Source organism: Seriola dumerili, unplaced genomic scaffold (genome assembly GCF_002260705.1).
Source record: "Seriola dumerili isolate Sdu_G_001 unplaced genomic scaffold, Sdu_1.0 BDQW01000089.1, whole genome shotgun sequence".
In the NCBI taxonomy this organism is placed as follows: Eukaryota; Metazoa; Chordata; class Actinopteri; order Carangiformes; family Carangidae; genus Seriola; species Seriola dumerili.
Genome location: NW_019174344.1, coordinates 929,010 through 942,280, shown reverse-complemented (window position 1 = coordinate 942,280; position 13,271 = coordinate 929,010). Strand labels below are relative to the sequence as shown.

Genomic DNA, 13,271 nt, shown 5'->3' with positions numbered 1-13,271 from the left:
CCTTACACGGCGTATCCCAGAACAACCCGTCGTATATTATAAGCAATGGAGTCCTAACCCCGCCCGACAACGGGTAGATTGTTGATAAAAACACGCCGCTCGATGCTAGAAAATTAGGGACCGAAAGAAGCACATTGTAATCGTTGTACTGTTAAACAAGCCCTGCGTTTGGTAGCACAATAGACATTACGGTCAACAGAGTTACTCTTAGAGGAGCTATGTATAAAATTTTGTGTTGCCCTATTTTATAACTCTCAGACGTGCGGGGCATTTATTCTTAGCTAATCACAGTTTAGCTCGGATCCCTCACTGTTGATGACGTTGCTGACGCAAAGCACTTTGGCGCGGAACTTTGTTTTGTAACTTGTTCCTGTGGATGAGACATCGTCGCCTGTTTTTGAACAGTATGTGTCACTCCATATGTTCTGAATGATTTTGACCGCCAACAACATAACTTCGTTATAAAGCTAGATACTGATGTATGGCATATTTTGTGTCGTAGCTACTGAATCAGTTTCTGGACTTGCTAACACTTTAGCTAAAGTATGTTTGCTGTGTACGTAATTGGTGAAACCAACAAGCGAAGCTAATAAACAACACGTAAGCATGTTTGTTATTGCGAGTGTTAGCCTGGGCTGGCTATGAAAAACGCTCTGACCTTTGAATTTCCTTAGATGCTGCGGAAAAAGCGACGGTCCTCTGTGGATAAAGGAGAGGGAGCGACCTCAACCACAAGTGAGTTTTAATCCAATATCACAACACTTCATAACTATGTGCTAGGATTTCCCAGCTAAGGTCCCAAGCTAACATTATCATCAAGTCAATAATTTCACCATACCATAACCAGCTATATAACTAGAATTGAGAGCAGAGTATAGTCAGGAATGTAGTAGAGTTATATGTGTGACAGACCCACTACATGTTTCATATTTCAATGACGGGAACAGCAACTTGCTTGAAAAATGACTATCAAATGTCCTATATAATACTATAGTAAATACAATGCATATATATATAAGGGTTTATTCTCTTCTCTCCATAGAGGCAAAGAAAAGTCGCAGCACTGGTCGCCAGCGCAAGGAAGCTGCCCCAGAAGAGACAAATGAAAGTGTATTTAGCGTATTTCTGAGAGAGGCAGGTGTCACCTTGAAAAAAGGTGGCACATCCAACGAGATAGGTAAACACACTCAATTTAAGTTTCAAATCAGACCAGAGCAGTAAATGAAATCACTTCTTATTGTTCTGATCATTATCTTTTTCTGTCTAGCTGTTGACCAAGTAGTTTTCCAAAAAAGGATACAGCAGCAACTAAGGAAGAGTCCCAGGTACCCTGGAGTAAGTATATACACCATCCCTATTCACACAATAGCAGGTCATTTAGCATGAGGCAGTTGTGTTTCACCGACATTTTATTGCTCAGATTGTACAGGAATTCATCACTGGATTGGAGTCTCACATTGAGGACCATGAGAGGTTTAGGAATTGCCTCCTTCCATGTGTTCCACAGTTGCCTGATGGAGACACCAGGTAACCGTTCTGAAAGCCCTCTGTGCTATTGAGGCTGTTTTCAAGTAGTGCTTTAATTTATGGAGGGCACAGCTACAACTAGACTAAGCTTATGTTAGGGGTTTGTATCTGTCTAACAGACTAACATGTTTTCCCCTGTGTTGCAGATCTGTCAGCTCCTTCCAGGAAAGTCTGCTACGCATGCTGCTGGGGATTGAGATGTTGCAGGTAAGATTTTTTTGCACAGAATCTGCCAAAGACAACTGCTTCACTTTTCACAAAGGATCATGTAAAAAAACAAAAACAAATACAACATGTCTTTTTATGCTATGAGGCATGCAAATATTCATTGGGTAAAGTGAACAAATCCTTAATCTACTTTTCTCTCTCATACAGACTCCCATCATTAACACCTTGCTTGAGAAACTCCCTGAATTTATGTTAGATGGGTCGGTATTTAATATAAGTTCACTTTACAGCATTTTTTGACACACTTTTTCCCACTGTCTTTATTTCTCTTAATGTCATCTTGTTCTGTCCCTCACAGCACTGGAGATGGAGGTCTCAGTATTCCACGCATAATTATTAACCAGCTCAAATGGCTAGACAGAGTTGTGGACAGCAAGGTAGTCATTTCTGTGATGATAGGTTTTGTTGACATGTTCAGTTGTCACAACCATTAAAGTTTTAAACGTGTTTGTATTTTTGCTGACCTGTTCCATTACATCTGTAATTATGTATTTTTTCTTTGTATCAATCATCACTAAACACACAAGGCCACACAATGATTATGTGCCTGTTTACTTCTGCCCTCTTTATGGCCTGTTACCACATTTGCAGGAGTTGGCATCCAAGCTCATGGAGCTGGTGTCAGTAGCACCAGTGGATGTTCAGCGTGACATCATCACCAGTCTGCCAGAGATACTGGAAGATTCCCAGCACAATGACATAGCCAGGGAGCTCAAGTATGTACAGTAAATCTCTACTCCAGATCTTCTTGTAGTATGTTTGTGGTTTCGATTCCTGTTTATACTTACTGCTCTCATCACTGTCCTGTGAAGCTCTTTACTACAGACGGACACGCAATTGACTGTCCCCGTACTGGATGCCCTCTCTAGTTTGAACCTCAGTTCATCATTGTTGACTGAGGTAGTACACACACTCTGTTACACTTGTTTTTGGTGAATTATTATATCTATTGAGCAGGCTTAGCACCTGTTACTGTCTGTTATCTCAGGTTCGTGGAGCAGTTATGGCCACGTTGGCTGCTGTGCAACTGGAGGACCTACCTGTGGTTGTCAAGTTCATCCTGCATTCGGTCTCAGCCTCTGATGCATATGAGGTTACAACTCTGGGTCTATTACAGCATTTTGCATTTAAAAAAAACATAATGTAGTAATTGTACTAATTATATAATAACCTTGTTATTATTGTGCCTTTATTTTGAAATCAAGAAGTATGGCATGTGTTTACCTCTGTGTAGGTGGTGAATAATCTCCGTAAGAAGCTGGAGCTAGAGCAGTGTGTTGTCCCTCCAGCGCTGCAGGCCTCTCAGAGCCGCATGAAGAGCAAAGGAGGAGCAGTGTAAGCCGTCACAGATCACAGTTCCCTCATCATTCTGCATCAATACATGTTGTCAGGAACTTACTTTGAAGTAGACCAGTAGTTTCTTGATGATGTGATCTAATTAGTCTGGTTCTGGAGCAGGTCCGCTTCGACACCAGCAGCTGGCAGCAGCGTTACATTGATACTGGATGGCATCAAGTCAGCAGTGAGATTCCAGAAATCTATTTCTGAGGCTTGGGTCAAGGTGGGATATTCGTTTTTAAGCCCTCTTGCTTATGAATTTTCTCTGCGTCCAATGACAGTCGCTTCTTTTCATCTTCATTTCAGTGACTTAACTTTCACTGTTGTTTTTCATTAGGCAATAGAGTCTGTGGATGAAGCAGAAAACCATAAGGTGAATGCCATCTCTTTTATATGCATTAATGTGTGTGTGTGTTTGTTTGTATGGGGGTCTTGAGAATGTGGCTGCATATATCCCTCTAAAATGTCTCTGCTGTGCTGTTTCAGGTAATAGATCTGCTGGTGCTGTTCATCCTCCACTCCACCAATGCCAACCAGAGCCGAAGGGGGGCAGAGAAGGTGCTGAAGGTCAAAGTGAGGACTGGACTGATCCAGGATACTCTGCTACAGAAGACTTTTAGGGACTATTCTCAGGTGGGTCAGTCTGCAGACAAACAAGCTTTAGAGTTTTTATAAATGTTTTTTTTTTTTTTTGTGGTGTGGTATTTCAATATTGATTGTTAAATGTGTAGTATTTCTTACTGATGATACTTTAGGTCATGCGTGGGTATTTCCCCTCCATCCTGGCTCTGGCTCAGAGTCTGTTGCGCTCTCCTGACCCCGGTGTGGTACCTTTTGGTGGACACATGTACCAACTCTCATTCAGTGTGTTTGAATCTTATTGCCAACAGGTGGGTTTGGCATTCTTTTTTTTTTTTACTTTCATAAACACATTTCTCTGTTTTTGAAGGTAAATGCATCAGATTTATTTCTGTCCTGTATAATGTTTCATAGGAGGTGGTGGGCTCTTTAGTGACCCATGTCTGCAGTGGTGTAGGTGGGGAGGTGGATATGGCTCTGGAGCTACTCTGTGGTTTGGTTACAGAAAAACCCTCAGAAATGGCTCTGTATGCTGTTTTTGTGAAGGTAAGAAGGAGATCCAACTCTCTGCTAACTAAAAACACCTTTTAACATTTATAAATGACATTTGTGTACAATACATACAGTCAGCTGCAACTTGTAGCTAGCAAATGGTACCCCATGGTTCTCATAGTGAGGTTCAGTATCACCATTGTGTTTGGTGTAGTTTTTAACTGTGCATTGTATTTGATGCAGGGAATTTTGGACTACATGGACAACCTCACGCCCCAGCAGATCCGCAAACTCTTCCACCTCCTGAGCAGACTGGCCTTTGGGCAACAGCAGCAAGGATCTCACATTCAGGTACATAGTCACACATTTATAGGCAAAGATATAGCTTGGTCTTTTTAATTCAACGCATTTTCTGCATTCTCTTGTCATTTTTTCTCCACTTACCTACCCCTTATTCATTTTTTCCATTCTCAGGATGACATGCACATTGTGATCCGCAAACAGCTCTCAAGCACTGTGCCCAAGTACAAGCGTATTGGCATCATTGGTGCCGTCATGATTGTAGGCAGCATGGGAGCTTTTAGGTGAGGGCAGTTTCTAATGTGCACTTACAGAAGCAGCATTTTTCATGTTCATTCTGTCACTTTATCCCTATGTGTTGATCATGCTCTCTGCCACCATCCAGGCCTAAAGTGAAGGAGTCACAGAATGGGTTGTTACCCCAGGAGACGTTCAGACAGGTATGTGTTAGGCAGCAGTCAGAATAAACAATTAGTTTATGTAGCTGGAATATTGCACTTTGAGATTCTCAAAAGTTTTCTTTTTTTATTTAATTTATTTTAATTTGTTTGAATATCAGCTTACTTGTGTTTTTTTTAATAAGATAGTAATAGCTGCAATTCTTTTAAACAACAGTAAATGTATATTTTTTATTTACTTCAGCTCTAGTTTTAGTGTTTTTTTTTCAGAGGTAAGGAAGTATTTCATGAATGTAGGACTTCTTAAATAATGCATTTATTTTAGTTTATCCATGTGTGGTCATTAAAATAGCTAAAAGGCTTTGACTGAATTTACATTTAGTATTTATCTTTGATTTCTAAGTTGGTATCATGTCTTTGGTTCAGTTTTGTTAATGTGTTTATGCCATCTTGTTCATTTTAATCTATTTTATCAAACAGGTATTTTATCAACTCATATTGTTTGTCTGTAACTTTGATAATAATCTTTATATGATTTACATTTGCTAACTGTATAGACTCCCTCAGTCCAGTCTACATAGTAAGTGGGAAAAAAAACATCCTTTATTTAGTGATTGTGGACCCCTGGACTCACATACAAAGTCTCATGTCTTGACTGAGACATTGGACACCAGCTATGGGTTTGCTCTCATCTAAACGTGTGGTGACCTCCTTGTGAAAGAGGTCTAGCAAAAAAAAATAAAATAAAAATTCTCCATTCCTGTTACACTCGCCAACACACCATAGAATGATTAGAGGTTTCTGGTCTGTAGATATGCTCATGCATGTGTGTTTGGCGCGGTGCAGGTGACAGCCCTGTTGGAGCTTTTGAGGTCGAGCAGTGAAAGCTCACCTGAGGCTTCAGCTCTGTACTATGATGAACTGGCCAATCTGATCCTGAGCTCTACTCTGGACCCACAGGTGCAGGTGTGTCTCAGACAAACATTTGCTACACCACTTATCTTAACAGATCATTTTTTAATCATGTGATTTATAACTGTGTGTCAAGTCACCTTTTTAATTTAACTGATGTTGTATTATTGACTTTGCTTTATAAAATGCAACTACTAAGTATTTAGTCCTGCTATATTCTTCCTGCCAACAGGAAAATATTGCAAAGAGTGTCCTAGATGACTTTCAGAATGACTTTGTGGTGGATCTTGGCCCAGAAATAACAGGGTTAGTGATGGACAGCAGCATCAGACATTGAAATGCTGAAATATTTATTCCTAGTGTCATTAATCCCTCCTACCTGTGTATCTCAGTGCCTTCCCTTTCCCAGCCCGTATGATGTACAACCTGGATGAGGATGAGAGTCAGGGGGGCATTGCCATCAACCTGGTGCCTCTGCTGGCCAAAGACATCCAGAACAAAGGAGAGCAGCCGAGTCAAGCCAAGAAGGCACACAAGTCAGTCATCCCACTCCTACCACTTATAACCAGTTCTGATGAGTCAGTAGCAATGTATTTAATTTGCGGTAGAGTTATATCTAACCCTAATCAATGAAATTTAAGATTTGTTTACTGCTGTATTTTATGCAGGCGAGTGTCTCCCCTCTGTCTGTCTCCGTTTTTCCGCCTCCTGAGACTGTGTGAGGAGAAGCAGCATCAGGGAAACCTAGAGGAGATCGATGCGCTGCTGGGTGAGGAAGATGAAGCTACAAACCTCTCATAGAAATCAGATTTTTCTCATTTGTTCTCAGTTGTAAAATAATCTGTCTCTGTGTGTTGACATTTGCTGCATCACAGGCTGCCCTCTGATCCTAACAGACATGGATGTAATAGAGAAAATTGAGAGCCTGTCAAAAGCTGAGAGAGAGTTCCTCTGTAATTTGCTCTTTCACACCATCAACTGGTTCAGAGAGGTAACTGCATGTTGTTGTCATATGGGTTTTACTCATTTGGACAAAATCTTTCTCACTAGAAGGAGATATGTGACTTAAGCCGTGCCTTTCCCCTGTTTTGTGGAAGGTCGTAAATGCATTTTGTAGGCAGAAAGAAACTGAGCTGAAGATGAAAGTGATGACTCGTCTGCAGAACATCACCTACGTTCAGACGCTGTTGGAGAGGGCTCTGGCTGGTGAGTTTTTTAATCTATCAAAACTTGGAGTTTTCAAAATCTTATGCCATGTGGTGACAATTCTATTAAAGATTTGGAAATAATATCCTCTTTACTTTGTGTTTCAGGGACACCTGGCTACGTTCCACCTGTTGCTAACTTTGATGGAGAAAGCACAGATGGAGTAATACTTAGTTCAGCTGCTCCTGTGAATAAGGCAAAGAAAGGTAATCATGCCCAACAGAGGATATTTTACTGTCTTTTGTGTTGATGAAACCAAATATTCTAAAGAACTAGTACTTACGTAACTGCCTAACTCACATTTAGATGGCACAGGAAAGAAGCGGAAGGCCCCCAGTAAGAGCTCCTCAGAAGGCAGCTCTCAGCTTGACGAGACGACGGAAGCAGATGAAACTCAGCAGGTAAATTTTCACTTCTCACATGAATCTCTTTTTATTGTAACTGAGCTAAAAGGGTGATTCTGCTTGTGCTTAAGGAACAGCCAGAGAAGGAGAAAGAAAAGGAGGTCCGGCAAGGAGTCAGTCTGATGTCCTACAGACAGTTTTTCAGGGAGCTGGACATGGAGGTGCTTAGTGTGCTGCAGTGTGGCCTGTTGTCTCGCTCACTGTTGGACTCTGAGCTCCACACCAAGGTAAGGAATATAGAATATAATAGATAGATGGAATATAATGCCTTCATTTGTCATTGCACAAACATTAAGGATGAAAATATAAGATCAGCCAAAACAAACACACACAATAAATAGCATACACATGAATTATAAAAACAGGTATGAATAATAGACCTGTCTATATTAAGTCTGTATTGCACCAATTGTTAGAATTTAACAGTATTATTGCACTTCTTCCTAATCTTATATAAAAGAGTAGGGCTTTTACATATTTCTTTTTCACTAGTTTCATTTCAAAATAGGATTTTAGGTTTCTAACCCACGGCCCTTATTTGGATTGGCCAGTGAAATTATTGTCAAGTATACCAGTGACTGCTGGTTTTAATCTATTGTACACATGTAAGCACGACATACTGTGTAGAAAGGAGGAAGTTGTACCTACAAGTCCTCTAATATTCTGGCATTATTAAGGTCCAAGAGGAGGTCCTGCTGGGTCCTGCTGAGCTGGTCTTCCTGCTGGAGGATATGCTTCGTAAACTGGAGTTCAGTCTTAGAGCCGCCCCTGCCAAGAGAGCCCCTTTCCTCAAGGTACGGAGAAAAGAGAATTACAAACTAGAGTGACAAACATATAGAATATCAGAATGTGTAATATAACAATGTGCAGGTGTTTGAAACGTGTGGTTATTTGCAAAAAACATTTGATAGGGTCTCCGGGGCGGGGGGGACTTGTTGCTCTGTTGAAATACACCATAACACATTTTAGGTCATTATCCATTCACATATGGAAGTATCCATTATGTTGTCCTAGATTTCCTGTCCTGATTCTGTCTGAATCTGTCCTAAGTCATCTACGATAAGATGTTAAGCATCTCTGAGTGTCAATGGCATTTAGTTGCAACAGTATAAAACGGTCATAGGCAGACCTATGTGAGCCACAACTTAAAAATATCTTCTTGCACAGGGAAGGACCGATAAAAGTGTGGGCTTCTCCCATCTACAACAGAGGAGCTCCAAGGATATTGCGTCCTACTGTGTCCAGCTGCTGCCTGCCCTCTGCTCACACTTAGAGGACTGTCACAACCATTTTCAGGTACAAAATCACAAGCTCCAGAGTTACGAGAAAAAGCAACATCTCTTCCAACTCTGAAGAAATTCCCTTTCTGCTCCTATATATTTGTGCCTTTTCACAGACACTGCTGTCTGAGAACAACGGTGTTGTGGATGGACCTGCCACAGATGTGCAGGAGCACCAGTTAATGTCATATAGCTACCAGCTGCTCCTCCAGATCCTGAACACCACCTTCTGCTGGTGAGGAGGACGTTAAATTTGTTAACTCTATGAAGCATTAGAGCGCTATGCCTTGTCATTATCAGCATGTATCTGTTTCCTGATTTGTGCGTATGTATGTGTGTATTCATCAGGTCTGGATTCAGTCTTCCAGGTCAGCGGAGCTTACTGAAGAAAGCTCTGGGAGTTTTGGCTGAACGCCTCAAAGAACAACGTCCTGATTTGACCCTGGAGCAGCTTGTAAAGTGAGCACCAAACTTTTCAATACTGGTGCCTCATTTGTGTTTTGTGTGATAGCAGTATGAAATGTATCTTTGCCTCCTTTATTTTGGTTTAGACACAGCTTTGAGTACCTGCTGAACTTCCGCAGCACCATGCCAAGTCTCAGCACAGCGCTGTGTCTCTCCCAGCTGCTGTCCACTGTGTCAGCGAAAGGAGGCAACTCTGCGACTTACAGAGAGCAGGCCGGTCAGTCTGATATGTTACCTCATTTAAATCAAATTATCTACTGGTCAATGGACTGTGATGATAATTGGCTAATTTTTCTTCCTAGCTTCCCTAGCAAAACGTTTCCTGAGCCAAGAATGGGTGACAGCCAGCGGGGAGAAGGAGCGAGGGAACAAATTCAATGAAGCACTTCAAACTCTCCTAAGGTGTGTCTGCATCTCATTAATGGCTATCTTGCACTAAAAAAAAAAAGTTGCCTGAAGAAACAATGGAAAGCAATGGATTTTAGTTGTGTTATCATATTTTGAAAGAACACAGTTGGTAGCTGACACCATTTATTATCATATGACGTATTGTTATAACTGCGAACAAGCATCTTAGATTCTTTGATGCCAAAATCTTTGTGTTTTCCCGTCTCTGCAGCATCTACCTGGAACATGTGGATGACGTTCTGAAGGCGGTGGAGGAAATAGCTGGAGAAGGAATCCCAGAGCTCCTCAACGCCTCGAAAGATGAGAGCTCTGCGTCATGGCCCACTCTCAACAGGTAGATCCTCATCTCCATCAGTTCTCTGTGCTTAGTTATCTTAAAGCAAAATGGAATATTGTGAGTTAGTGATTATGCAGAAGTAGCTTATATACAGCCTCACAGCTAACTGTAATGTAAACTGTAATTATCAACCATAATCACGGTAAAGAATATAGTCGGCCATATTATTATTATTATTCTGTTGCTCGTTCTTCCATAATTTCTTTCTGCTCTTCAGGCAAACATTCCTGGTATTCTACAAAGTGATGATGGCAGAACTGGAAAAAGCTGTCAGGAAGATTCCTGCTGGCAAAATCAGTGACAGCGCTGAGGTCAGCCACTAGGTGTCGCACTACACAATGTATTTCCATGCATATACTGTGTGAGATAACACGGTGTAATCAGACCTGCGAATCACCACAACACAACTCTTTGTACATACCGATTTGTTTATAACTTCTCTTTATAACCTGTAGAGCATGTTTGAATGTGTAGTATGAATGCAGAATTGATGGTTAGACTTTGTAACCCGTGTCTTTCTAGGCTCAGAGTGAGAAGCTGCTGACATGGAACCTGGCTGTCAGAGACTTTCACATCCTGGTCAACCTAGTTAAGGTATATCATCTGTTAGCGTAATCAGATAGCGGTAAATTTATACTAAACTGACCGTGACCTTTGACCTAACCTGTTTCCAGCAGTTGGCCAGCTATTGGGGCAGGTGTTCCATAATGATGATGTTATTTTGTTAGTTTTGTGTAATTCATACAGCAGGTGAAGTTCAAGAGAGTTTTTTTTTTATTTTTTATCATTCAATCTTATCACTTATGTTTCACCTCATCTGCTCGACTGTTGGTCCTCTAATCTATTTATACAGGTGTTTGATTCTAGGCCGGTGCTCAACGTGTGCCTAAAGGTGAGGTGGCTCCCCAGCAAAGTTTCACACATAAAATTTCAGGTGCAGCTACATTGATGTTGTATTCACTCATTATAATGTTGATCTTGGCAGTACGGCCGCCTTTTCTTGGAGTCTTTCCTGAAGTTGGGGATGCCGCTCCTGGACTACAGTTTCAAAAGACACAAGGTACACATGACATCTTCTCCATAACAGCCATTAAATGTCACTATGAATTATGTAAAAGAATGGCCCTGGTAAACCTCAAAGTGCTCTTAAATAGTTAATGGACCTTAATATTATTACTTCTGGAACCAAGTTACAACCATAGTACACTTATTCAAGGGAATTTGCCTTTTTGCTGATTTAATGTAAACAGAAGCCAATGAACAGTTCACTCATGACAATCTGTAATGCTAATCTAATCAAAATCGTTTACTAATGTGTGTGATGCACTGTGTTCAAGGAGGATGTCCAGAGCCTACTGAAGACCTTCCAGCTCAGCACCAGGCAGCTCCATCACATGTGTGGACATTCTAAGGTACAGATTCAGGTTCAAACTCATTCCTGTCTAATGTTTTTTTTTTTAGTTGGAGACATCTGTCTGCATGCACGGGTGCCAAAATCACGCAATCAGAGAGTGCAGACACTCCTGTTCAAAAGACAGGCAGAGAAAGTGTGGACAGTACATACTATATATGAAACCTCAGGTGCTCATTAACTAAGCCTTGGTTGGGTGCTCAGATTCATCAGGATACAAGCCTGACCAACCACGTGCCAGCGTTGAAGAAGAGCCTCGAGCTGTTTTTGTACAGAGTGAAGGCAATGCTGATGCTCAACAACTGTCAGGAGGCATTTTGGATGGGCAACCTGAAGAACCGCAACCTGAAGGTATTAAATTATTGGACTTGTGTTTGTGTGTGTCTGTGCATTTTGAATCATGGACTTAAATGGATTATATGTCTGCTGCAGGGTGAAGAGATTCTTTCTCAGAGGTCACAAGGAAGTGATGATGAAGAGGAGGAAGAGCAACGTTCACTGCTGCCTCAGGAACAATCAGAGGATGAGGTACCTGCCATTACAAGATTTTTTTATTATATTCGAAGTGTATTTATCACAAAGATTGTGTAATTGATACTGGTTTAGATATTGTAATGGAAAATAGATGGGGTTGATTCTGTAAATTTTTTAGACAATGTGGTCTTTAGTTTATCACGGTCAGGGCTGATTTAACCAAGAATTAGTTGACAAAACCAAAAAAGGGGATAAAAACTAGTGAGCCCAGTAGGTATTGGATAAAAGAGGCAAGTAGAATAATGTTTGAGAATGTGGTTAATGGCTGAAAGGGTTTTATGAAAATTTTATTTAACGGATAAGCAGCACACAGCAGTAACACAGTCAATTATATAAGACAACCAAGCCAGCCAGTCTCCTTCTACTGCTGCAGAGTCCATTGCTTTGTAAAGGTTAAACCATACATGTTAGTCAACAGGCAGTTGAAACTGTAGAGGACAGTGGGATGATGAGATAACTTAGCTCTCTAAAAAGCTAATAAGTGGCTGACACACTTAACAGGGAAACCATTGGATGTGGTGTCAGTCCCAGGACAACGTGTCCTGTAGTGTCTGAATTTCTGTTTTATGCAAGCAGGGTCATAATTTCAAATTTGCATGTTTGCCAAAATGTTTGTCATGTGCTTTCCTCCAGGCCCAGGAGAGTGACTCTGAGGAAAGTAAGAAGATTAACAGAGAGGAAGATGTGGTTCCAGATGATATTACAGATGAATCTGATGACTGAGTAACACTTTATAAATAACGGTATAATAAACTGTTGGCTTTGATTTTAAATGTTTGCATTTAGGTCAAAATCCCATTTCTGGATTGCCTTTTGAAGTTTTGAATGTCCATCTGATTTATTGTTTACTTTACATGAACACTTTCAGAATGCATTGAATACTGTAGCTCATTGGATAATGTGCAAGTACAGGGTTAATATTACCAGTATATAACCAAAAGTCTTGTATTTTTATGTATGTGGCAGTAATATGTACATTGACAAAATAAAATATGGATTGTTGAGAGCTAGTTTCAGTCTGATTTGTCATTCTATGTTACCTATATTTCAAAGTAAATAATAAGTATTACGATATAAATAGTCTCAATTAGGGACCGTTTTTAGACATTAGTTAACAGTAAACATCTGCTTCGATACAGAAACAAAATGATTTATTTTTAAATCTAGAGGCCATTTTCTATCCCATGTCTTGTGTGTGATAAACAGGGGAGGCTTATCCTTTTCCCATTAGGTTATGACAAAAAAAATAATCCAAATGTGTGATATAAAGTACTTGTACAAATATAGGAATGCTGGCTTTCAAAACAAGCAAAAATTAGTGAAGCCTGGGAAAAGAACGGCACCACACCCAGACTAAACACTGAGATCTTTGTTCCTGTCAAATCCCATAAAGAGGGACAGCACTGATTAGCGTAAACTTTAAATGAAGGCGAACAGTCTCTATGATACTCT

The 13,271-nt window shown here is 40.6% G+C and overlaps 1 protein-coding gene across 2 annotated transcripts; it reads left to right on the top strand.

Annotated features, from left to right (window-relative positions):
• The first annotated feature begins 314 nt into the window (after positions 1–314).
• fancd2 (Fanconi anemia complementation group D2) lies at positions 315–12,820 on the top strand. Of its 2 annotated transcripts, none has more exons than XM_022745655.1 (44): positions 315–404; positions 675–735; positions 1,043–1,177; positions 1,268–1,335; positions 1,421–1,527; positions 1,674–1,734; positions 1,903–1,955; positions 2,054–2,132; positions 2,347–2,471; positions 2,568–2,655; positions 2,744–2,848; positions 2,990–3,090; positions 3,214–3,316; positions 3,431–3,466; positions 3,580–3,726; positions 3,849–3,983; positions 4,087–4,218; positions 4,408–4,515; positions 4,639–4,748; positions 4,850–4,904; positions 5,709–5,828; positions 6,007–6,080; positions 6,167–6,310; positions 6,443–6,543; positions 6,650–6,765; positions 6,872–6,980; positions 7,088–7,186; positions 7,287–7,381; positions 7,462–7,611; positions 8,062–8,178; positions 8,552–8,680; positions 8,781–8,899; positions 9,013–9,123; positions 9,216–9,346; positions 9,432–9,531; positions 9,749–9,871; positions 10,092–10,185; positions 10,397–10,468; positions 10,728–10,766; positions 10,860–10,934; positions 11,212–11,286; positions 11,490–11,636; positions 11,718–11,813; positions 12,453–12,820. In XM_022745655.1, exons 2-44 carry the CDS (start codon positions 675–677, stop codon positions 12,540–12,542), a joined length of 4,335 nt encoding a protein of 1,444 aa, XP_022601376.1. In that variant the 5' UTR covers positions 315–404; the 3' UTR covers positions 12,543–12,820. The 2 variants fall into 2 exon arrangements, with proteins under 2 accessions (XP_022601376.1, XP_022601374.1); XM_022745653.1 differs by having other exon boundaries at positions 7,456–7,611.
• Positions 12,821–13,271: the final 451 nt, after the last annotated feature.

Coding starts and splice junctions, on each gene's coding strand:
- fancd2 (XM_022745653.1), top strand. CDS start 675: ATGCTGCGGAAAAAGCGACGGTCCTCTGTGGATAAAGGAGAGGGAGCG. Junction 9,347..9,431: donor GACTTACAGAGAGCAGGCCG/GTCAGTCTGATA, acceptor TTTTCTTCCTAG/CTTCCCTAGCAAAACGTTTC. Junction 10,767..10,859: donor TGCTCAACGTGTGCCTAAAG/GTGAGGTGGCTC, acceptor TGATCTTGGCAG/TACGGCCGCCTTTTCTTGGA.